General features: G+C 42.6%; 1 protein-coding gene across 1 annotated transcript in view; it reads left to right on the top strand.

The window, feature by feature from the left end:
* Nucleotides 1-2,952: 2,952 nt before the first annotated feature.
* The window catches only part of RAB3GAP2 (RAB3 GTPase activating non-catalytic protein subunit 2), a 55,014-nt gene continuing 33,228 nt past the window's right edge, over nucleotides 2,953-24,738 (top strand). The window contains exons 1-8 of the mRNA XM_066380355.1: nucleotides 2,953-3,195; nucleotides 14,681-14,745; nucleotides 19,155-19,278; nucleotides 20,808-20,889; nucleotides 23,170-23,217; nucleotides 23,295-23,370; nucleotides 23,680-23,781; nucleotides 24,048-24,147. Coding sequence (XP_066236452.1) covers nucleotides 3,081-3,195; nucleotides 14,681-14,745; nucleotides 19,155-19,278; nucleotides 20,808-20,889; nucleotides 23,170-23,217; nucleotides 23,295-23,370; nucleotides 23,680-23,781; nucleotides 24,048-24,147 — 712 coding nt within the window. The 5' untranslated portion in view covers nucleotides 2,953-3,080. The remainder of the gene's footprint in view (nucleotides 3,196-14,680; nucleotides 14,746-19,154; nucleotides 19,279-20,807; nucleotides 20,890-23,169; nucleotides 23,218-23,294; nucleotides 23,371-23,679; nucleotides 23,782-24,047; nucleotides 24,148-24,738) is intronic.

Raw genomic sequence — 24,738 nt, 5'->3', positions numbered from 1 at the left:
GTGAACGATCAAAATGAACCTCTCCCTTATTTGCCCCCTAGCCCTTTAGTGGAATCAAAAGTCAGCCAGGGCACTCATCACACCCAGCTGTTGTCAGAGTTCTTTTGGTCCTCTGTTTCCTGGTGAGGTGGTGAGTGTCTGCTGGGCTAGTCCTTATCACCTTGCTGTTCTCACCACAGCACCTTTTCTGTAATAAGACAAATGTTATCTATCCTCCGTGGATGTCTGTCAAATAAAACTAGTTGTTTCTAGACCTTGCTTCAACGATTTCAGCTCAGACTTCAACAAAGACCCGCTGCACAGTGATGATGGGAGGTTTCCGTGTCCCTTGGCTCTCTTTTGCTTTTTCATTTAGAGATGCTCGGTGCCCTGATGTGCTCTCCTGCCCACCCAGGCTTCATACAGGGGTGCCAACAGAGACCACTCTTTTTGAGCAACTCCAACTCCCAGACCTTTTCCTTCCCAGTTTCTTACCAAAACCTATGCATTCCTGGGAAGGACTTCAGAGGCCAGTTTATTCATTTTCTAGATAAGACACTAAGGTCCAGGAAGGTGACATGAATCGCCCAAGTTCCCATGAGTATAGCAGCCTAGTCTGAGACAGACTGTAGGTCTCCTGACCCCAAATTCATTGCTCTTTCTTTCGCATTCTGCTGTCCATCTCAGATCTCAACCTTCAGCCTCAGGCTGCTGTTGGTTTATAGCAAAGTGACGAGGACCTGATGCTGGTCATGCTCAGTAAGCACCTTCCTCTTAACAGTGACCAGTGCTCTACTCACAATGACGGGCACTGGAGAGCATTCATTAGTACCCTCCTGCAATTGTGTTGCTTTTCCTAGCTCCAAAACTTGCACTTCAGAGAGAGACACTGTCTATGCAGGCCTATGTACTATAAAGCCTTTACATTTTCTGCAATATGCTTTCTTAGGACCGCACCCTCAGTGATACTCGCTGTCTAAGACAAACCTCCCACACTCCACAGAAACCATGGCAGCAGGACTCCAGAGGCATCCTGTGCAGCTTTACAACTTCCTGGGGGAAGAGTTCAGTTCCTGAATGTGTTGTAATTTCTGTGAAGGGCATCTGAAGTTATTAAAAACATTCATGAAAGAGCCTTTTCAGCACCACTTGGACAGAAGTCAGGAACTTCACCATTGAAAGTGAGCAGTAATGAAATTCAATGGCCGACACACAAGAGATATATGAATACCTCGGGGTAGAACAAAGGCCAGCTGACTGAGCCAAGAGCAGTTACTTCCACAAAATGCATTTACCTGAATAGGAACCTGAATGGTTTTCAAGCAGTGACACTGTTTGCTTCCCAAAAAAGTGTCATGTGTTCTGTAGTCATCCTGCAGAGCAAAGAGTCTAAATTTAAATTTTATTTTATTTTGGTATTGAGGTCATATTTTGGGGTTTAATCATCAGGACTGGATGATCTGAGGGAGCATTGCATTTTTGTTTTTCAAATGGAAAATGGGAACACTGGAAGTTTGCCTTTTCTGCAAGCTTAAATACAGAATGGCAGGTCTCTGATGCTTAGGGAATGTTATAACACATCTAATCTGGTGAAGAACTGATCCCTGTTAACCTGGGAACATAGGAATTATTGATCCTATTTTGTGAAATTCATCCTCCTCTAGAGACAGGAGTTAGTGGAGTAGGAACCACAGCACTAAATTGTATTGTAGTTATGTTATTACGACAAAGTGTGCACACAGCCTGAAAGAAATAAATGCTCTGGATTTCACCTATGGGCTTTCAATTTATTTCCATCCTATTTTCCGCTATAGAAAGTGGATGGCCACTTTAGGTTTCTTTGGGGAAGTGTCTACAGTGCTTTGTGTTAACATTAAAATAATTCCTTCTTTGGTTTTACGTTATTTAGAAAATTAATTCAAGTGAACTTCAAGAATCTTCTCAAAGGTATTTTAAAACTAGGATAAGACACTTTCTAGATGACATTGAGACTAACCAATCAGACCATGTATAGGGAAGCACTTTAAAACTATATGAAGTGCTTTGCAAATCTTCACATTTCATTCCATTTATTCCATCAGCAAATATTTATAAAGCATTATGTGCGGGGTCCTATGCTAGATACTGTGGACATAAAGTGGCATTAAATGAGATTCCAACTTCCAGGGGTTTACAACGAAGTCTGCACCTAATCCTGGCAACCGTCCACCCCCAATAAAACAAAACAAAAAAAACTAGGCCAGGTTCCCTGTCATTGTCTGTCACAGCACTTTGTTACTTCTTAACTTAGCATGGTGAGTTAAGTAGTTTTATTCATTTCAGTGAAATAGTTGAGTAATTAATTAATTGCCTACTACCTGTGCCGGCCACAGGAACAAGTATTTAATCTCTTTTGTTCTCTGCTTTCTACTCCATGCTTCGCGTATCTGGGATAGAAACGAAGAGCGACAAATGCTTGTTGAATGGGTGGATGAATGAATGAATGGAAAATCAAATGCACGTGGGCAGCGTGAGCGTGTCACACAGTGTAACACACACTGTACTGGGCGTGCAAAGCCCTACAGGAATTTGGAGGAGCATTTCAAGCTCGCCTTGACGAAAGAACAATTCACCTTTGCAAACTCGGATACTTGCAGGACACTGTCCCCCACTGGCCTGCCGCTGGTTTAACAGGGATTATTCTCTGTGAAATACCAGGATCGTGCCAATAGCAAAGCATCAAGCCGACTGGTCAAATGACAAAGACCGACACGGACAACATCTAATGAGATTATCTCTGGCTAAAAGTCATAAGGAATAAAAGGGCCGGTTACCAGGTGGAGGCGGAGAACGGGGACTGAAGTTTGCCCCGGGCCTCCATGTCGTCGTCCGACCAGCAACCTGCCGCCCCGGCAGCCGCTGGTCACGTGACTCGGACCTCCTCCGGGGCGGGCCTGCGCGTGCGCTGAGGCCGAGGACTCGCGTGCGCTGACAACTTCCGGTTCTCCCCGCCACTGCGTGGCTGAAGCTGTGCGGGCTGGTCGGTGGCGGCCGCAGGGCGGCGGGGGCGGGGGCAGGGCGTGGTCAGGTGAGGCGAGAGCACCAGCAGGGATCCCCGGGCCATGGCTTGCTCCATTGTCCAGTTCTGCTCCTTCCAAGACCTGCAGGCCGCCCGGGACTTCTTGTTCCCTCACCTGCGCGAAGAGACCCCCGTCGGCGCCCTGCGGAGGGACCCCAGTAAGTGCGTCCCGCTCCGCCGCTCTCTCCCTGGGCGGGTTCCGGGCGCCGCCTGGCTCCGACGCCTCTGCCGTGGGGGCTCTCCGTCGCCCCCGTGCCTGCCCGCTTCTTCCTGCAGTGACCCTCTTGCCCTCCTCGTCCTGAAGTCCCCTCCGCCCTGGCAGCGCCTGTGTCGCCTTCCTCTCGCCCCCGCTTTCTCCGCAGCACCTCGCTCCCCGGCCAGAAACTGCGTCCGGCTGCCTTTCGTCTCGGTCAGCCCCACTCCCTGCTCGCCACCTCCCTCTCCTTCCCATCCGGTGTTTCCTATTCCGTGATGGGCTCCCCCTTGTTCCTCTCTCCCCAGCTGTCGGCGCTCCGCCGGTTCTGCCTTAACCCGGCTCCTTCATCCCTGGGTCTGTGGCCTCCTGCCCCTCCCCCTCCGAATGTGTTGATTGTCGCCCCTGTGATCTCTTCCCTCATCCCCTTCCACGCGTTCAGTTTTAGAGAATAAATGGCTGATTGACAAGTGAGGGACACCTCAGGTGGTGAGTAAGGGTCTCTCTTAAATAAGGGTAATGACCTGTCAGGAAGGGAGAGAGGAGCATCTACCATCTACATGTAACTGCCATGTACCTGTAAATGACAGTAACGAGGCCAGGAAAAGTTTCTTTGCTTCATTCACTGAGGCGGGACGCCTGCCACCTATTATTATCATCAAAGAGGGTGAAGCTTTTGCCCACGTAGAACAAAATCCTCGGTCTGGTTTATTAGATGCTGCAGGGTCCCTCAGAATTTCCTGCATGTCGCCTAGAGAAAGGGTGTGTGTTTCTGTGTTTGGGTCCTTTCTGTTTCCAGTCTGAAGCACATTGGGCTTTGTTGCAGGGCGCTGTCACTTTGTGGTCTGCTGGCAGGGTGATAAAAGGCCTACTCAGTAAGCTCCTCCCTGGTTTTAAATTTAGAAGGTATCACATCAAAAGTATCTGTGAACATTTACTCTTAGGGCTACCGATCAAATAAAGTTGGTGGTCTCTGCCCTCTCGGAGCTTATAATTCACTGGGACAAATAAACTAGCAGCTACCATGCAGTGTGATTGAGACATGTACATATGTAAATATATACATATTATATGTGTACATATAAATCTATATTTAGATGAGACACTTCCCTGAAGTGGTAAGCCTCCGTGTTATGTGAATAAGGGAGAGGTAATAACAGGTGTGGAGGAAGGGAGGCCTGAGATGGCATGGCATTTAGGGAACTAAGAAAACCGGAAGGAGGAGAACGTGAGGGACAGAGTGGGTGGAAGAGGCTGTGAAGGCAGCAGGGAGCTGGACCATGGGAAGCTGTGTGGAAGTGGTGAGATGCCTCTGAAAAGCCTGATACAGAGAAATGACGTGGGTGGTCAGATTTGAACGTAATGTAGCCAGCCAAGTTTCTGAATCTCGGTTATGTGCTTTGGCAGCCACATGCAGGACATAAGAAGCAAGTGTATAGGTTGGGAGACTATTCTAATAATTCATGCAAGAAGTGATGTGAGCTTGAACTAAAATAAAATATAGCCTGAGCAGGACTGGAGAGGAAGGGCTAGCTTCTGCAGGAGCTAGTGGAGACCTGGTGATGGGGCTTACAGCTGATGAATGAGAGGGAGTTAAGGATGCCTTTGGGCTTTTGAAAAGTTCAACAAGGGTATAGCATAAAGAATGAAGGAGATAGGTTTTGGACCTTTTGCATTTTAAATGTATGTCCAAGTGAGGGGTGCAGTTGAATGCCAGATACAGAGATCTAAACCTTAGTAAGGATTTCTGGGCCAGAGATGTTAATTTGATGTTTTCAGCAAAAAGTGTCAGATCAGCTTCAGGATTATGTATACAATCATGCCGTTAGGTGATTGCGTTGTACGGACAGCATAGAATGCACTTACACAAACCTGGATAGTATACCTTAGTACAGTGGGTCCTTGGGTTACGACACAGTTCTGTCCCTACTACAGTGACGTTACCCAAGTTTTGGTGTAAGTCGAACACACCCTAGCAGCCTAAGTCACTTACCTGTCCTAACACAGTTGTAAAATCATAATCTAACATAAAAACAACTAAGCCACAGGAAAAGGAAAAGGACATATATATACTGTAGTAACACAAAAAATTAGTGTAAAAAAAAATTCCTTCCCTTTATTCCTATGGTTGGCTTGAACACTGAAGGGTCATTGCAAGGTGGGAGAGAGTGACCTATTGGGAGGAGGAAGCTGGAGAGGCAGGAGAACCTGCAGAAAGTGCTGGAGATACTGGGTCAGGAGAATCAGGATTGCCGCCCTAAGGAACATGCAGGAGACGCTGGAGATGATTCTACCTGCACTACAGGTGTTTCATCTCAAGAAGCAGCTGATGTAGAGGGTACAGGATCTGTTGCAGGCCTCTCTGCCTTCTTAAAGAATTGTTCCAGGCGAGTCTGGAAGGTTGATGACTTCTCTTCCAAAATCTGCCTATAGCATTGCAAGGCATCCATAACAGCCAAAACACTCACATCTCAATATTTTTATGTTTTTATGGGAGTGAGCATTTTAAATTCAAAACGTTGTATGTTGAGACTTTTGTAACCAAGGACCCCCTGTACTGTAATTGTGTGCCATACTTTTATACGACGGGCAGCACAGTAGGTTGGTTTACACCAGCATCACCACACATACAGGAGTAATGCATTTTGCTGTGATGTTAAGACTGCCGCAGAGTCACTAGGCAATGGGAACTTTTCAACTCTGTTATAATCTTATATGGCCACCATTGTATACGCGGTTCGTCATTGATGGAAACACAATGGTTTTGTGTTTCGTGACTACATAGTGATGTGAACTGAGTACTGAAGTTTAAGGGGCAGAGGGTGTTTGGAAGGAGACTGAGAAAGGGTAACAGAGAGGAAAACCAGGTGAGCATCATCCCACAGCAGCTGAGGGAGAAGGGCATTTGATGAAAGACAAGCGTGGTCAGCTGCTGCACATGCAGCAGAGGTCAGCTAAGATCTGGATAGAACCATCAGCTTGAATTCTTAAAGACATGGTTTATCAGTGGTAGTCAACCTGGTCCCTACTGCTGCCCACTAGTGGGCGTTCCAGCTTTCATGGTGGGCCGTAGCGGAGCAACCCAAGTATAAATAAAAAGATAGATTTAACTATAGTAAGTTGTTTTATAAAGATTTATTCTGCCAAACTTAGCGAAAATCCGACATAAAGTACTTGGTAAGTAATTATTATGTTTTAACTTGCTGTAACTTGGCTTTATAAATTTTGTAAAGTAAAGTTACTTCCTTTATAAATCACCATTACTGTGGAACCGGTGGGCGTTTAGAAAATTTTACTACTAACATAGATACAAAAGTGGGCAGTAGGGACCCTGGCCCGTCGGCCTGGCGTGCGGGGGACCTGGGTTCGATTCCCGGCCAGGGCACATAGGAGAAGCGCCCATTTGCTTCTCCACCCCCCCCCTTCCTCTGTCTCTCTCTTCCCCTCCCGCAGCCAAGGTTCCATTGGAGCAAAGATGGCCTGGGCGCTGGGGATGGCTCCTTGGCCTCTGCCCCAGGCGCTAGAGTGGCGCTGGTCGCAGCAGAGCGACGCCCCAGAGGGGCAGAGCATCGCCCCCTGGTGGGCAGAGCGTCGCCCCTGGTGGGCGTGCTGGGTGGATCCCGGTCGGGCGCATGTTGGAGTCTGTCTGACTGTCTCTCCCCGTTTCCAGCTTCAGAAAAATACAAAAAAAAAAAAAAAAAGTGGGCGGTAGGTATAAAAAGGTTGACTACCCCTGGTTTAGATCATAACACTATCCTCTTTATAACTCTGTATGCTTACAGTTGTTCTTAATATAAAATTCAAAATTCTTGCATGGCTTGCAAGACCCTCGAGGCCCTGCCTCCTGCCACTTCCTGTACCTGGTGCTTCTCTCCCTTATTTCTTCTGCTTCAGACACATTTTGTCTTGTTAAAGCAGCCAAGCTCATTTGTGCCAGAGGCCTTTGCCCTCACCTGTGCTGTGGATGCTTGTGCGGATCTTGGTATGCTAGCTGCGTCTTGTCACGCAAGTCTCAACTCTCATGTCAGCCTCTTGGGGAGGCCCTTTCGATCATCCAAGTAGCCACTCCTGCCCCCTTGGTCTCATTTGTGCCTCTCAATCATACCTGCTTGTTTATTTTCTTCACTGTGTCTGTATTGTCCCATATGGTTGTCTCTGGCCACATCGGGTTCAATGTTGAGCAGTTCAAATATGGCAAATTCTACTAAGGAACTGAATTTTTAATTTTGCTTAATTTAAAGAGCTTACTTTAAATTAAATAAATGTGGCTAATGGCTACCACAATATACGGCACAGTTAGAGATGCTAATATTTAGGCACGTACAGGTTGAATAGTTGTCCAAGGTCACGCAGCAGAGCGTAGCCCCTGGATATGGGCTTAGTCTAGGCAGTTGGGGATATAGTCATACCCCACACATCTAGGTTAATTTGCAATATGCCTATGAATTTGCAAATATTTAATTTATTATCTTTTTAAGTCAAATTCCGAGGTTTGTGTTTACTGGTGTTATTGTGGCTACCATCAATTCAGGTAGAAAATAAATGGAAAAAGAACCTCTTAACCAGTGAGCCCCTTTGCCAGGCCAATGTTTTACAGTGAAAATGGTGTTTAATTTATAAATAAAAGTTGGAACAATAGCTCTTGCCCTACTGTAGACAGTTTACTTGGAATTCTGGGAATGACTAGGGCCATGAATTTCAGTACAGTAATCATTCCAAGCCATTTTTTATGAAACGTCAGGAGTTGTAAAGAGTTCTTTATTAAAAAAAAATACCTGAACTGGAACTTTGGTAAGGGTGAAATTTATAGAGTAAAAATGTGGTTAGTTGAGCAGGGTCAATAGGTTCTCCCTTAAATTACAGATGGTGTTTGATTTTGCTTTTCTTCATTTTATTGGGAAGCAGAAATGATGCGATCATTTTATTTTCCTACCTTATATGATTTTAATTTCTTATCCCAGCTCAGGTCTAGGGGATATATAAAAAAAGAAAAGAAAAGAAACCTTAATTACTTGTCATGAATTATTTGCCCTAGCTAAGTGATAATTTTGAAGGCTTATTGGTTGGTTTAATACTTCTATTATTTTAGTGTGGGCAGCTGCCACAGACACAGCGATATCTGATATCTGGCACCTTGGCACCCAGGACTAAATGCTGCTCTCTTCTACATTTGAGTCATCAGAAAATGATGACTAACAGCATGGCTTCATGACTTTTCAACTTTATTATAAAATGAAGCTGTTTTCTGTTGCTTTGAAGGAGATTTTGAACCCTACTGTTTCCCAGCCTCTACATTAGTGATAACTAATAGTCATCATTGTTTCTATTCAGTCAAAATTTAGTATCTACTAATCAGACATTAACTTTTGAAATTTCTGAGATGAGTAGTAGTATAGGTCCTCATGTACAGAGGGGGAGAATCAGAATATTTGGAGGTAATTGGGGTATTCTAATATTTTGGATCTCTTAACTTACCTAATAATAGAATACTTTTTTGGTGACGTACTAAAAAGGTAGAGCAGCTTCCCTTTTTGCCTCTTTTACCAGAAAGATAGCAGATAAAGCATGTAGGGGATAACTTGAGTTGTCAATTATAAAGCCACGTTTTTATACAATAGCTGAGACAAACTGAAATCATGGAATCTCTTTGCATTATGGGATATTATGAAGGGTATAAAATACCCATTTTTTTTAAATGCATACTGAGGTATTTTCCCTGGAGATCATACTGGAGAGAAAGAGATGTAATCTGAAAGTAGCATATTTTATAGGCACTTCTGAAAATTTATAGACTTACTGCTTAAAGATATTTTCAGTTCTGTTACTTTGTGAATTGGCTATCAGAACATATGTTTTTATGTGATATAGGAGGTCACTTATTTGACAACATAGTTATTAGCAGTCTAGAACTGAAAAGGACCTTAAAGATCTAGTCTCATTAAATCATGGGGATTTGAATGAACTAAACCCTTGCTATTGAAAATGGGACGGCCTCCACATTTTAGATTGCTGCCTATCTTTTTTTCTTTTCCAAGTTTGAGGAAAGGAGATAGAGAGACAGCCTCCCACATGTGCCCTGACTGGGATCCACCGGCAACCCCCGTCTAGGGCCAGTGCTCTACCCATCTGAGGCCATGCTTGCAACAGAGCTATTTTTAGCACCTTAGGTGGATGCTCCACTGAGCCTTCCTCAGTGCTCCCGGCCAATGCACTTGAACCAATCAAACCTTGGCTGCAGAAGGGGGAGAGAGAGAGAGCGAGAGAAAGAGAAGAGGAGGGGAAGGTGTGGAGAAGCAGATGGTTGTTTCTCCTGTGTGCCCTGACCAGGAATTGAACCCAGGACATCCACATGTCGGGTCACACTCTACCACTGAGCCAACTGGCTGGGGCCAGATTGCTGCATATTTTAATGGGCTGAAGGAATATGCTAATGTGAGATTTTTTTTCCCCATTTCCATTTCCCTAGAAAAAGAAAAAGATTAATAATTCTGAGGCATAAGACATTAACAAGCAGATTCTCTATTATTTAGTCTTTTTTTTTCTTTTTTTGAGAGAGAGACAGAGAGAGAGAGAAAGGGAGTGGGTAGCTGGAAGCATCAACTTGTAGTAGTTGCTTCTCATATGTGCCTTGTTGGGCAAGCCCGGGGTTTTGAACTGGCAACCTCAGCATTGCAGGTCGATGATTTATCCACTGCACCACCACAGGTCAGGTCATGTTTTTGTTTGTTTGTTTTTACCTTTGTATTGCTATGTGCTGCTTTCCTTGCCTTGGTCAAGAAGACCCAACTAAATTTTGTTGGACCCCTCTGAATTGTTTACAAATCATAACTTCTAGCGGTTCTTCCTCTTGATAGAAACAAGTACATTATCTCTTTTTTCTTGCCTCGGAAGAATGGAAATGAATTTGCTTCTGTGCTAGTAAGATCCTTTTATTAGTCTGTGGAGATTAAATTAAGTTTTCCTTTTCCTAACGTTTAATGATTTCAGTTTCTCATTTAGTTCTTGATCTTGACACACTCATATTGGTAAACACAAATACTGTCAAATTAATTGCCCACTTCTAGAATTCAATTTCCTTTCCAGCTTCAGGTTCTTGTTAAATGAAGACATACACTCAGTTTATGAGGACAGACTGTTCAGAAGCAAATCAGAATAATGTATTTTTGGAATTACATAGAGCTGTGGGAAGCAGAAATTTAATCTCGTATTTACGCTTTTGTTGGTAGAATAACTCATTCATTGGAAATAACCCTTAAAAAGTCATCTGCAATTATTTTGATGGTTGAATTTAAATGGGTTTTCTCAATATTTTGAAGATTTCAATGACTATAGCATTTATCAAGTGGTGGACTGGACCAGTTTTGGTTATTTTTTATACTAGAATAATTAATTTTTTGAGGGGAAAAATTTTCTACAGAAGGAGTTGTAGTTACAGTTTATATTTTGAAGTCATTGGTTTCATTCATTCAGGCAAAAACATTGAACTGGATCAGGGTAAGAACAAGGGTTTATGCTTATGTTCCCAATTATTCTAGCAGTTCAAACTAGTCTTTTGCAGTGATAGGTCAATAAAAAAGTTAAGGCATGAGCAGTCAGTTACTAGTCAGTGAGGAGGCAGTTGCTTTTTTTTAAGTTGGTTGGAAACCAGCTTATGGATTTTATTTGTAGAGAGCAAATGTGATTCAAGATGTGGATTCAAATCACAGAGAGAAGGGTGATTTCAGCAGAGGATTTGAACTAGCAAAATATTTTAAGTAGACAGTCGTCTTGAATGACTCTAATTGAATCTTCATTGCAGTCCTTGATTTTCTTTGAATTTTAAGGAAAGATGAAAGACTCAGAACTAAGCAGAAATGTGCTATATGCTTGGTTTTCCATTATTGATGCAGGATCTTTTGTTAATAATGACATTAGTGTTGTTTTTGGAAAGTTGAAGTATACCTTGTGTGTGTGTAGGTGTGTTAGTGTGTAATATAAAGATCTGTTAATCCATATCATGAACTATATTTCTAGAGGATCTTCTTACCTAATCAGATTCTGCCACTTGGACTTGAATTAGAATACTTCACGTTACTTCTTAATCAAAACTAAAGCGAGGGGTTGGTGCTTTTCAACTATTTTTGTCTCAGTAATTAAAATGGAATGAAATAAAATAATCAATACTATAATCTCACATAGAAAAGTTATTTGAAAAGGATGGTTTTTATCTGAGATATAAAGTCTGTATGTATAAGGTTTATGAAAAATAAAATTTTATTGTTTTTCTGGAAAAAGGGAATCAGCAGAAGAGACTACCACTGATTTTATAAAGGCAGTGAATGTGAATGTCATTTTCTTAATTTTCTGCTCAATTCTGTTCACTTGGACTTCCGCAAAATAAAGGACACAGGCAATTGATGATCGTTTTATTTCAAGAATTGCTTTTTGGAGATTGGGTTGTTGCTACTTATTTAATAAATGAGAAAAAAAAACCACTTAACATTGCCCCATAATTTAGAGCCTAGCTTTTGAAATGAGTATCACTTAGCTCACTGGGTAAACTGGATAAATGCCAGTGGTTTGTGATTTGGTGGTTTGTGGGTGTTTGGAATTTTCCATCTGGACCCCAATCACCCTAAAGTGGTTGTCTGTCCTGATGTTCTTATTCTGTAATACACTTTGTTGAACTGACTTACTCTTAAGTTATACCAGAGCTTGGAACTTTTAAATTACCCTGGCCTATAGGAGACTTTTTATCTATTAATTCTAAGACACCATCACAGTGAACTGTTTTTAGCTTTTCTTTAGAGTAATTGATAATAAAAAGTAAATCACTTATTTCTTCATGAATACATAAAATTTATAGACCTTAACGTCTTATAGTAATGTTTCATACTGACATTAAACAATCCCCAGTTCTCAGATATACTGTATGTTAAACTCATTGCTTTGGTTGTCCACAATCTTGGTCAATGATCAGTTAAAAACATCAATAGTGATATTAATTGAAGAATACCATCCTTCATAGAAAAATCACCAATAGGAAAGACTGCCTGAATAAATTTCTTTACATGAGTAACAACTTGATTAGACATTAACTATTATTAGCTATTAGACATTATTAGCTATTTTTCTATATAAATCATCTTTTCTTTTTCTTAAAGAACATGCTTGACTTGCTTACGCAATTTGAAGATATAAGAAATAACCTTGGGGCCCTGGCCGGTTGGCTCAGCGGTAGAGCGTCGGCCTGGCGTGCGGGGGACCCGGGTTCGATTCCCGGCCAGGGCACATAGGAGAAGCGCCCATTTGCTTCTCCACCCTCCCCCTCCTTCTTCTCTGTCTCTCTCTTCCCCTCCCGCAGCCAAGGCTCCATTGGAGCAAAGATGGCCCGGGCACTGGGGTTGGCTCCTTGGCCTCTGCCCCAGGCGCTAGAGTGGCTCTGGTCGTGGCAGAGCGACGCCCCAGAGGGGCAGAGCATCGCCCCCTGGTGGGCAGAGAGTCGCCCCTGGTGGGCGTGCCAGGTGGATCCCGGTCGGGCGCATGCGGGAGTCTGTCTGACTGTCTCTCCCCGTTTCCAGCTTTGGAAAAAAGAAAAAGAAAAAAAAGAAAAGAAAAGAAATAACCTTGGTAAAGTGCTGAGATTCCAACCTTTTTAACAGCCGACAATCCACATCAGCAGCCAGCAGAGTGGTGTCAGATGATTTTCAAACAGAAGTCAGGAGGCTGCAGAAATTATATGACAGGCACCATGTAGAAATAGCCACAGTAGAGCACAATTTGCAGGGTTTTTTTTTCTTTAGTGTTTCCCATTGTTAAGATGACTAGAATTTTGAATGCATTTTTGTGTATATTATAAAGAGCCTTGTGATTCTAGACCAGCTTCAAAAATATCTTTACCCGAGTAATAGTTTTGTCTCACCTTCCTTTAACCTCTGTTTGCATCATGGCTTCTTGGGAAAGTGTCTTCCTGTCAAAATGGGAAATGCCTCATTAAATTCTTGCCCTTTTAGTAAAAACTCCACAGTTAGGGACAATGAGAAATGGCTAAGCTGTCACATGCACAAATATCTTAAATAAAGTATTTTTTCAAGGTCTTCCTCTTTCTGGATGTTTTGAATTGGGCCATAAAGACAGATTGAGTCTGCAGGGGCAAGAAGCCCAAATTGCTGCTGTCCTGCTTGATTGTCTGAGTCACTTGTGAATTGTCAGACATTTTTTGTACCATCATGGAGAAGAAATGTTTCCCATGATTTTAGCTTGTACAGCGTTCAACATGGGTTGTGGGCACAAACTAAGCTCTTTGAAGGCTTTTGTAGCTCCAACACTTGGCACAGTACCCAAGACAGAAAAAAATGCTGTTTCTTGAATGAATGAATGAATGAATGAATGACTAGCTGACCTTCATAAAGTGCTATAAATTCCACATGATTTTCAGAGTGTGATAATTTGATAAATACATTATTCTTACAGTAATTTAAAAATTGAATCGTGGATTTCAGAGTGATGAACTTGCCTCATTACTTTGCTTTCTGGTACAAAAGGCAGTGCGTTTTCTCAGTCTGTGTAAATGGAACGGCCTACTTGCCATCAGCCCCACAATAAGACAGTTGTTTTGGTGCAGTGGAAAAATTAGCAGAATAAAGAGATTGCCTAACTGAATTAGACTGCTGAAGAACAAACTGTTAATTTTCCAAGTTACCCCCCCCCAATTCCAAATCTCAGTATCAAGGAAATGTTTCATTTTAAAATAATAAGCATTCTTAATAATAAGCAGCCCCACTGTTTCTTCATTGTATCCTTCAGAAGCCATAGGAGGAGGGAATACAGCAGAATTCTTGCAAGCATGGGTGTCGGAGCTCAGGCAACCTGAACCCAAACCGCACTCTGCCACTTACTCCGCTGTGATCTTTGTCAAGCTGTGTAAACCAAGTGCTCTGTTTTTCTCATTGTAAGAAGGGATGATAAAGGATCCTTGTCATGCTTCAGCGATCTAATGTCTGTAAAGCATGTAGAAATGCTACATACATGTTCGTTGTTATGTGATAACCCCTATATGTGCATTGCATCTTTAAAAAATGTGTCACTGTGTATATTTAAGTTGTCTAATGTCTAAGCTACAAATAATGGTCATTTTGAGATTCTTTTTAATGCCACCTTTGTAGTTTGATTTAAATGTGGATGAATTTAATATCCAACATCTTAAGATTAAATAATTTGCAGTTTTTACTATGACATAGATTTGTTTAACCTATGTTAAGGTTATTATTACATAAGCAATAGCCTGATGTAGCATAGTTTACTGTTATTTTCTTCCTTAACATCAGCATTATATTTACATAAGATATATTTGTGTACTACTTATATAATGTTTGTTATATATCACAGATTGGCTTGATTATATTTAGAGAAAATATTTTAAAATATTTTAAGCTCCTGATTTTAAGTACTTTTCATCTTTCTTAAATCAGATAAATCAACTAACTGGGAAGATGACGGTTGGGGAGCGTGGGAAGAAACAGAGCCCCAAGAACCTGTAAGTCTGTAAATGTATGCATGCTTTTTGATAGTGGCATTTTCCTTCTGAAGTGATGGGGACATATTTCAGTGTTAGGCTGACATTTTAAAATCTTTGTCAAGAACATTTTTGTGCTTACATAATAGTACTAAATAAATTCCTGTTCGTTCTACTACTGTCTATGGTTGTGAACAACCCTAAGGCATAGCCAGCTCCAGAGACATAACAAGAATTGGAGTAGATTCTGGCAGGTATATGAAACGCACAAGTACATGCTGTAGTCAAGGTAACAGATGTTTCCACCTAGTCAGAATAGAAACAGACAGCAAACTACACCTGCCTTCCCTGCGAGTCGTGCTGGCAAGTCTTTCCCACGTGAAAGATGAGACCAGTCTTGGAAGTTGATTTCTGTGAAGGTTAGCACCATGACGGTAACAATATAAATTGCAAATGATGGATTTATTTTTATACTAAAGTTGAAAACTTCTAAAAACTCTTCTGGCTACTTCAGTGGCCATCTAGTCACTGCAGTGGCTGACCTACCACAAACGACCTGCTGCTGTTTACACAGTGGCAGTTGACCAGCCTCGATAGTGCCCAGCTGTAATTGAAAAGCTTGTGAAATTACTGCAATTTTACCATCTGCTGTATTGTGAAAAAATAATTACTTGGCAAATTTGTGGGCTTAAAATCAAAGAAAGAATTTTTAAAAAATATATCTTACAGACCTAGTTATTTAGAAAGCATTCCTGTTCATAATCTACATTTCATAATCTGTATTTGTGCACATTAAGAAGTTTTATTGCTCTCAATTCAAAGAAAAAAATTCTTGATGTTTAGGCCACATTTAAATAAAATTATACATTCTACCCACCCGAGCCCCAACAGGAGTTATGTTTATAGCTAGTGGATGCATGTAATGTGACTTAACTAGGTAGGTGCTAGTTTTTGTGGAAAGCCAAGGTAGGTCCTAGTGGCACTGTTTTCTTTTTTTTGAATTTCATGCTTCTCTTGGGAAATTACCTTGTCAAATGATGGTGTTATTTTAGAATCAGTACCTTCTGGGAGCCATAGTGGTGACTGTGGGCTCCGATACTGTGGGGAAGTTTTCAGAAAACCTCACTGGTCGACAGACGCCCTCATGGCACAAAACAGGGATACGCTTGCGTCTTGTCGGCTGCCCCGGGTGTGCGCGTGCTCCTGGAGCCGTCTCCTTAGGTCTTCCTAGCCCTCCTTCCAGCCGGAGCTTTTGCAATGAGTTGGAAATCCAGCTTTGTTGTAAAACCCCACACCCATTCACTGTGATCCAGCCTGGAGAGGGTATTCCTTCATCTCTGCTGTTCCAGCACTTTGGTGGTGGTGGTGGACTCGAGGGTCCCCTGAAACAGGTGGCGTGGGACAGACTTACACTCTTTATTCTTGGTCTGTACTGCTGTGACTCCGCCCCTGCCCCCCAGGTGCATTGAGCTGGACCCTTGGGAACTCTGTCCTCTCTCATCCCGGTCTAAGTAAGGGTTCACTGGCCCATCCTGGACTTGCCTAGAGCAGGAGTTCTCCACCAGGAGCAGTTGGCCCCCCAGGGCTCATTTGGCAATTTCTGGAGATGTTGGTTGTCATACAGGGAGTACCCTGGCATCTGGTTGGTGCGGGCTGGGGACTGCTGAAGAACCTGCAGTGCACAGGACAGCCCCCCGCGGGGATCATATTCTGCCCCAAATGTCCCTAGTGCTAGGGTGGAGAAACCCTCACTTAGAGCAGTGTGTTTCAAACTGCGTGTCCTGACTTGTGAAATCAACTTGCTGTGTTTTGTCCAGTCCCCTTGTTTTAAAGGTAAGGAACCAGAGTTGCTAGTGTCCAAGGACTAGATGAGCGGATGTTACTTGAAATGTGCTCATTCACTTATTCTTTCCAGGCCCTGGTATCCTGAGTGAGGAGTTTGAATGAAATTATCTCCATGGTTCCTTCATTTCTTTATGAGGTTATATAATCCCTTCAGTGGTCTGAGAGCAGTTTTGACATAGTGTGTGGGGAGGGGGAAGGGTCCTTGATCACACTGTTGCATCTAATACTCCAGTTTCAGAGTGAGTTAACTTGTCGATTGAAAGCAAATTTTACAATATGTTTATTAATTCAGCTGAACTGGTGGTTCTCAATTGGGGCATTTTGCTCTGCAGAGGACACTTGGCCATGTCTAGAGATGTTTGTGGCTGTCCCAGCTGGGAGAGCGCTGCCAGTGGTTGGTGGGTGGAGGCGAGGAATGACATAATCTGCCACGAAGCACAGGACAGAGAGCTCAGGGTACAGGCTCTTCCAGCCACGCGTGTCAGGGTGCCCAGTCTGAGAAGCCCGGAGCGAACTATTGAACTACCAGGCAAGCTTGAGCTTGTGTTTCTTAGCGTTCACGACCTTTTCAATTTGAGGAGTGCTTCGTATATGTCAATCAGTTACTCACTGTTTAATTATGTTTAAAGAGAGGGGCTATTTCACGCCGATCTTTACAGAGAGACTAAACAAAAATCTTAAATACATAATGACCCTTTGTAGAACCAGTTACTATAGCCACTCATGTGGCTGAATTCGATTAGGTTAGACTTTACATGCTCTGTGCCACTTACTTATTTTTTCCATGGCACTTCATTGCTTTTTAATCACTGAGCGGTGCTAGTCTTTTAGTATAGAGGTAGAGTAGAGCTTCTCATCACCACCTTAATGCAGAATGCACAACAGCAGGCCTGCTCCCTAGTCACCCCAAGTCACAGCAGCAAGGAGAGAGGCAGAGCAGCTGAGATTTATAGGCGCTGTGGGACAGCTTCCCACGGCAGTACAGTGCAGGAAGCCACACAGGGCTGGCCATGCAGTTGAACCCCAGGCCTGAGTTCATATCTCTGGTCCATCTGTGTAACCTGGGGAAGTTATCTTGATCAGTCTCTTTCTCCGTCTCAATATGAGGAGTCATGGCACCTGTAATCCTCACAGAGTTACTGCAAGAATTAAGATTTATGTGTAAATCAAATAACACAGTGTCTGGCACATAGAAGTGTTTGGCAGCTGCAAGGCCAGTTTTCCATACCTGTAAAGAGTTCTTACAGTCAGTTAGAAACAAACAGCACAGCCCGCTAGGAAGTCTGCAAAGGAAAGGGACACACTGTTTATGGAAAAGCCTCCTTAAGCATATGAGAGAGTGCCTCTTATACTGAGATTGCACTTTTCATGTTGGATTGACCAACACCTGGAGTTAAAGCATTTTTTGAAACATTTCTGGGGAAGCAAGCACTTTCAAAACTTGCCGGTTGGATTGCAAAATAACACATCTGTTGAGCACAATTTGGGACTAACAAACTTACTAATACACATTCCCTTGATCCAGCAATGTCACTTCTAGGAATTTATCCTGCTGATACATTCCCACACCAGCTGACAGATGCATAAGATTATTCACTGTCACATCGTTTGTAGCAGCAAGAGAGCACACGCATCGCAGATGTCCGTCAGTAGGGGCTGGGTAAATAAACTGTAGTGTGTCAGTACAATGGAATCCCATGCAGCCACTAAAAAGTAAAGAAACTCCACATGGAATGAAATCTAAGGTATATGTTAACAGAGAAAACTAAAGTAGAAGTATGTACAGGGATGGGCAGAAGTAGGTTCACCATTGTGAACTGAAACAGGGTTTATTCTTGTATTATTGTTTATTAATTATTGTTTTGTCATCTTCTGCAAACCTACTTTTGTCAATCCCTATATATTGTGTGCTACCATTTGTGTTAGGAAAAGGGGGAAGGGTAGTGTGAATGCATTCACTTGTATGTGCAGACGTGTCCACGGAAGTACACAGCAGAGTTGGTGACACGGGCTCTCTCTTGAGTGGACAGCAGGGCAGGTGCAGTACAGAAGTGTGAGAGAGACTCTACACAGGAGACCTCTCTAGATCTGTTGGTTTTTTAACCATGGGAATTTACTTATGTAATGACTAAATTTTCCATTGGAAAAAATGAAAACACCTTTCAGGTCAAATAAAAAGAAAGAAGTATCAGATTTACCAAATAGTTCACAGATCCTACGCCCATAATCAGCAGATAGTTTTCTTTGCTCTCTAGTTTCTGTGTAGCTGCATGCAACCTAGCTGTATCTCTGGAGTAGGATTATTACCAAATTTTCTAATATTGAGTCATTTCTGGAGTGATCCCCACGCAATACTTCTTTTAATGTCTTGCTACTTTATATTTGTTTACATTTTAATATTTTTGTATTACTATTCAAAGCTGAGGTTTGTTTGTCGTTTATAAAGTCTCAATAAGTTGAAACTTTATAAAGGAATAGGGAAGACGTCTTTTCCTTTTTCTTCCCCGTCACCCTTGAAGGCAGACAAGCTGAGTTGAAACACCTTCAGTATCTCTGCATGTACAGTCATTGTATTCTACCCACAGGAGGAAGAAGAAAATACTTGCAAAACACAGAAAACTTCCTGGCTTCAAGATTGTGTCTTATCCTTATCGCCGACCAATGATCTCATGGTTATAGCTCGGGAGCAAAAGGCTGTGTTTCTAGTGCGTGAGTATCTATCCTTTTCCCTTGGTCTTCATTTTAATGCAAGACTAGAAGAGAAAATGAATTAGAAAGAAAAAAATGCCATTTCTACTGTAGATATTATATGGTGTCATTCAATAGTTTATTTTATATATTGTATAAAAAACTTTTTTTTGTATTTTTCTTCTCCCCCCCCCCCCCCCCCGGTTTTTCTTTCTTGGCTACAGATACTTCAGCCATCTCTTAGTGGCACTTCAGAGACATGGCTGCCACTGCCTGGTCCTAAGGGGCAGTCGGAGCTAAGAAGGCCGCTGATCCCTTAGTAATAATGAGAGGGAGGAGATTTCCAGCTATGATTTGAAAGCCACAATCCTGCAGTTTCCCATTTGGGGCATAAGTTTTCAGCTCATAATGTTTGTCAAAGATTAAAATTAAGGTTTGAGTGTCCAGTGAAAGCCTCACTGATCAAAATGAGATCATGCACTAAATGACTGCAGAATGGTGTCGTAAATTAGGGTGCTCTCCAGGAGCATAAATCTAACGGGAAGTTATTTTTACTCTCGGACAGTAAAAGTAGTTTTATAAATTAAAAGTGGGAGAGGGAGGTACATAAGAATTAATAACATTATAATATGGATTTAGCCTGACCAGGTAGTGGCTCAGTGGATAGAGCGTTGGACTGGGATGCGGAAGGATCCAGGTTCGAGACCCTGAGATTGCCAGCTTGAGCGTGGGCTCATCTGGTTTGAGCAGAGCTCACCAGCTTGGAAGGTCGCTGGCTTGAGCAAGGGGTTACTTGGTCTACTTAAGACCCACAGTCAAGGCACATATGAGAAAGCAATCAGTGAACAAGTAAGGTGTCGCAGTATGCAACGAAAAACTAATGATTGATGCTTCTCATCTCTCTCCGTCCCTGTCTGTCTGTCCCTGTCTATCCCTCTCTCTGACTCTCTCTCTGTCTCTGTAAAAAAATAAAAATAAAATAAAATAAATATGGATTTAATTGCAAGAAAGAGAGACTAAAGGTAGAGTTTTATAAAAGTCTTATAAAAAATGTAAATATTAAGTCCTGGGTTCAATTCCCGGCCAGGGCACACAGGAGAAGTGCCTATCTGCTTCTCCACACCTCCCCCTCTCCTTCCTCTCTATCTCTCTTCCCCTCCCGCAGCCAAGGTTCCATGAGAACAAAGTTGACCCTGGGGGCTGAGGATGGCTCCATGGCCTCCACATCAGGCGCTAGAATGGCTCTGATTGCATTGGAGCAACGCCCCAGATGGGCTGAGCATCGCCCCCTGGTGGGCATTCCGGGTGGATCCCGGTTGGGCACATGCAGGAGTCTGTCTCTCTGACCCCCCCAACCACTTCTCACTTTGGAAAAATACAAAAAAAAAGTAATAATAATAAATAAATTTAAATATTATCTTATATTTAAGACCCAAATCTGTTAGTACAGAACTGTTAAATTTTTCTAAAGGGAAAGAGTAAAATTTATAAATTAAACTGTTTTCATATACCACAATTAAATTCATTTTATATGATAACAATGTTTTCAGCAAAATGGAAATACAGTGACAAAAGAAAGGAAGAAATGCAATTTGCTGTTGCTTGGAGTGGCTCTTTAAATGTTGAAGAAGGGTAGGTACCAGTTAATCTTTTTTGTCTCTGTGTTAAGTGTGTATGTAAAATTGTTTGACTTGTAAGTGAATCTGTTAAGTTTCATCTTTATTCCAACTTTGAGGTTGTAGAGCATGATTTCAGTTAGCAAATTTTAATTTTACTCATCAGGTGATTACTTTAAGAAAAAAACTGAAGAGGATTTAAAGAAGAGTTCAGAAAGAATCTTATAAGATATTTTCTACATTTTGTTTTTCTTTCTGCTTTTTTAGTTCTGATTTTATTCAGCCAGAAAGTCAAGGGTAGCGATTGTCTTCTTTGCTTTGCTAGCATTGAGCTTGTAATCAAAGGGGGCAGTGCTGTATTCATTCTTTTTTAAAAATTATTTTATTATTTATTGAATTTATTGGGGTGACATTGGTTAATAAAATTATATAGGTTTTAGGTGTACAATTCTGTAATACACTGCTCACAAAAACAAGGGGATATTTCAAAATGAATATGAAGTGATAAAAGAAGCATTAGATTGTTGTGTGTTTGTATGTGTGTGTGTGTATGTGTTTCTGAAGTGAGAAGCAGGGAAGCAAAGAGACAGACTCTTGCATGTACCCGACTGGAATCCACGTGGCATGCCCACTACGGGGCAATGCTCTGCCCATCTGGGGCATTGCTCCCCTGCAACTGGAGACATTCTAGCCCCTGAGGCAGAGGCCATGGAGCCATCCTCAGCACCCAGGCCAACTTTGCTCCAATGGAGCCATGGCTGCAGGAGGGGAAGAGAGAAAGGAGATGGGGAAGGGTGGAGAAGCAGATGGGTGCGTCTCCTCTGTGCCCTGGCTGGGAATCGAACATGGGACTTCCACTTGCCAGGCCAACGCTCTACTGCTGAGCTAACTGGCCAGGGCTGATTTTTTTTTATTAAACGATAACATCAGAAAAGGAAACGACAAGTCAAAGAAAATTGTGCAAATGAGATGCAAAACCAACTTTTATTTCATTGGTGAAAATGCACTATACAAAAGGCTGAAAGTACTGGAGTATCTCCACGTTCCCTGATCCCCTAATTTTTGTGAGCAGTGTTATATCATCTGTATATTGTATTGTGTGTGCACCACCTGAAGGCTACATTAATTCTTAAAATTCGTAAGTACTTCAGCAGCAACGAAGTTGGTAATTCAGGTTTCCTGCGGTCCCAGGAAGGGTTCTAAACCCAGATCTCCAGCGTGGCTACATGATGGAGCTGCTGGCCTGGAACCTGGAGCCAAAAACTGTTCTGAATTAAATTTTTATGACTTAAAGTTCTGTGATAAGGATAAGTAAGATTTTTCAGACTTTGAATTCAGATCAAAGACAACTGAGGGGAGGCCCATGGTACATGCCTGGCATGTTATAGATTCTCAGGGAAATGTCTTATCAAAAAATGAAAATATTTCTCTTTAAGTCACTTAGTCCAAAGCATTTTAAAGACATTTCATTTCTGTTACAAATGCAAAGCCAATGTAATGGGTGAATTACTTTAAAAACAACAAACAAAACATTGGTTTTGTTCAGTTATCACCTACCATGATGGGCAGGGCAAGAGTGATTATGGTTTCTCAAATAAGGTGCTGTTGGCCTGAGGTTTGGCTGCTTAACTAATAGTCAGTCAAGGAGTTATTTTAATTTTGAGACTTAGTCTCAGAGCTCCTGACAGATTTTTCAAGTCTATATGTCAGAAGAAAAAAAAATCTTAAAGGGAACATGCAGCTTTGCATATGCTTAGAAGTACTGTAGGCTATTGGGGCAGTTTCCGCAGAATATGCAAAAGGAAGCCCACCAGCTGAGTACCATATGTCCCTAAGTAGTGTGCTCTGCAGAGCCGCAGTACAGGGACCAGCAGTCCCTCCTGCCCTCTGCCCAGTCCTCACTGGGGGGGGGGGGGGGGGGGGAGGGGGACGGGGCGGGGCGGGGACACGTTGGGAAATGAGGGCAGCCTGGTGCGCAGTGATGTTCTCTCAGTCCCGTGCCTGTGATCAGTGTGTGCAGTCCAGTCTGCTTTCTTCCCTGTCCTGCTTTTCATGGCAATACAGAATAAAAAATACTCTTTTTTTAATTAACTTCAAGTAAATGTGACGTTGCCTTTCCTGGGAGTGGGTTTTTTGATCCTACTTAACGGTGGAGGTTACTGTCGTTGTACTCAGGCAATGAATGCCACTGTCCGCAGAGCTCCCCTTCCACGTGCCACCCTTGAGCATTGTGTCGGCGAGAAATAAAGCCATGGACATTCAATAGATAAGCACATGGTTTTGTTTTTGTTTTTAGGGAGTGTGTGACCAGTGCCCTGTGTATCCCACTAGCCAGCCAGAAGAGGTAAGGCTGGATGGGGTTGTGTGTCTGCTTTGCTCTGCTCTGTGAGCTGTCACAGCCATGACTTTCGTTTGTGACAGGAGTTCCACTGGGCGTCCTGACTGGACCTGCATCGTTCTGGGCTTCACCTCTGGTTCCGTGCGCTTCTACACGGAGGTGAGCTCAGTGGTCAGTGATCAGTGGTTAGACAACACCGGTGGACTGGAGCACGTAATTATGTGGCCCCACTGCCTGCCCATTGGGAATGTTTGGTTGATATTTCTGGGGGTGGAGGCTGGACAGGGGAGGGGCAGTGGTAGAAAGTTCTGGTAAAAGTTATGCAGAAGAGAAAAGTTATGCCTTCTTCTGAAAAGAGAGGCCCTGGGGTCCATGGAAAATTTGTTAGGGAAATGGTACTCTCCCTGGCCATACCTGTTGAGGTATATTGGCGAGAAAATAGCAGGATCTTCCTGTGCTTCCTCCTAGAATGGGGTGCTCCTGCTTGCACAGCTTTTGAATGAGGACCCCGTGCTGCAGCTGAAATGTAGGACCTACGAGATCCCACGACACCCCGGTGTGACGGAGCAGGTGTGCCGCATTCGTGTGGAGTGCTTGTTCACCCTGTGCATAGTTATTTGACAAGATTCTGAAGTCTGTTGCCAAAGGCATTCTGAAATTAATTTTCCATTTATTTTTTACTTTCCTCTGCCTGATACTAAGTGTTGGTGGTTGACAGTTGTAATCATAGTATTTTTTATTTTACATTAATTATGACATTCAGTTCTAATAGAGATACGGATATGCTTATTAGGTGATGCTAACGATTTATTATTTTCTTCTTATTTCTTTGGTAGAATGAAGAGCTGAGTATTTTGTATCCAGCTGCCATTGTGACTATTGATGGATTTAGCCTTTTTCAGTCTCTTCGTGCTTGTCGAAATCAGGTGGCAAAAGGTAATTTTTTGGCAAGAAATAGCTAACTTGATCATGTTATTTAATTTAACTTGCTTAGAGAATTAAATATGTCTTCTAAATTAGAAAGGCCTTCCCTACTTGGTTTAAGGTTAAAAACCTGCTACTGTAGGAATGGGAGTCCATGGTTGGGTAGAATGTTTTGTAAGGCACAAGCAAGGAGTGAAGCATCAGCGTTGTCCACATTGTCCACATGTTCCAGTGGAGAGTGTGACCAGCCCGGGAACAACAGCTTTGTTCACCGAGTCAGCACTGTATTTTGGTGAATTAAGAGAGAGATTTGCAACTGTATTCAGAGTCAGCTTTGGAGTCAGGAACTTAGTTGCATCTATCTGAGCAACCAAATTTCTCACTAGACCAGCAGCTGTTGGGTCAGTCTGTTAAAGTCATGTGATTCTGCATTGCTTCCATCCTTGCCGAGGGTAAAGACGCCACTCTGCGCAGGGGGAGTTTCCCCCAGGGTAGCCAAGACCAACAGGAGTCGACATCAGCTCCTTTTTGCTAACCTGGGACATTTGTGAATGGAGAAAAGTTAGAGACCTAAAGATACAGGTATCTACATTGTCTCCAGAC

Source organism: Saccopteryx leptura, chromosome 1 (genome assembly GCF_036850995.1).
Source record: "Saccopteryx leptura isolate mSacLep1 chromosome 1, mSacLep1_pri_phased_curated, whole genome shotgun sequence".
Taxonomy (NCBI): Eukaryota; Metazoa; Chordata; class Mammalia; order Chiroptera; family Emballonuridae; genus Saccopteryx; species Saccopteryx leptura.
The sequence above is the reverse complement of the archived record's forward strand: the minus strand, read 5'-3'. Positions and strand labels throughout refer to the sequence as shown.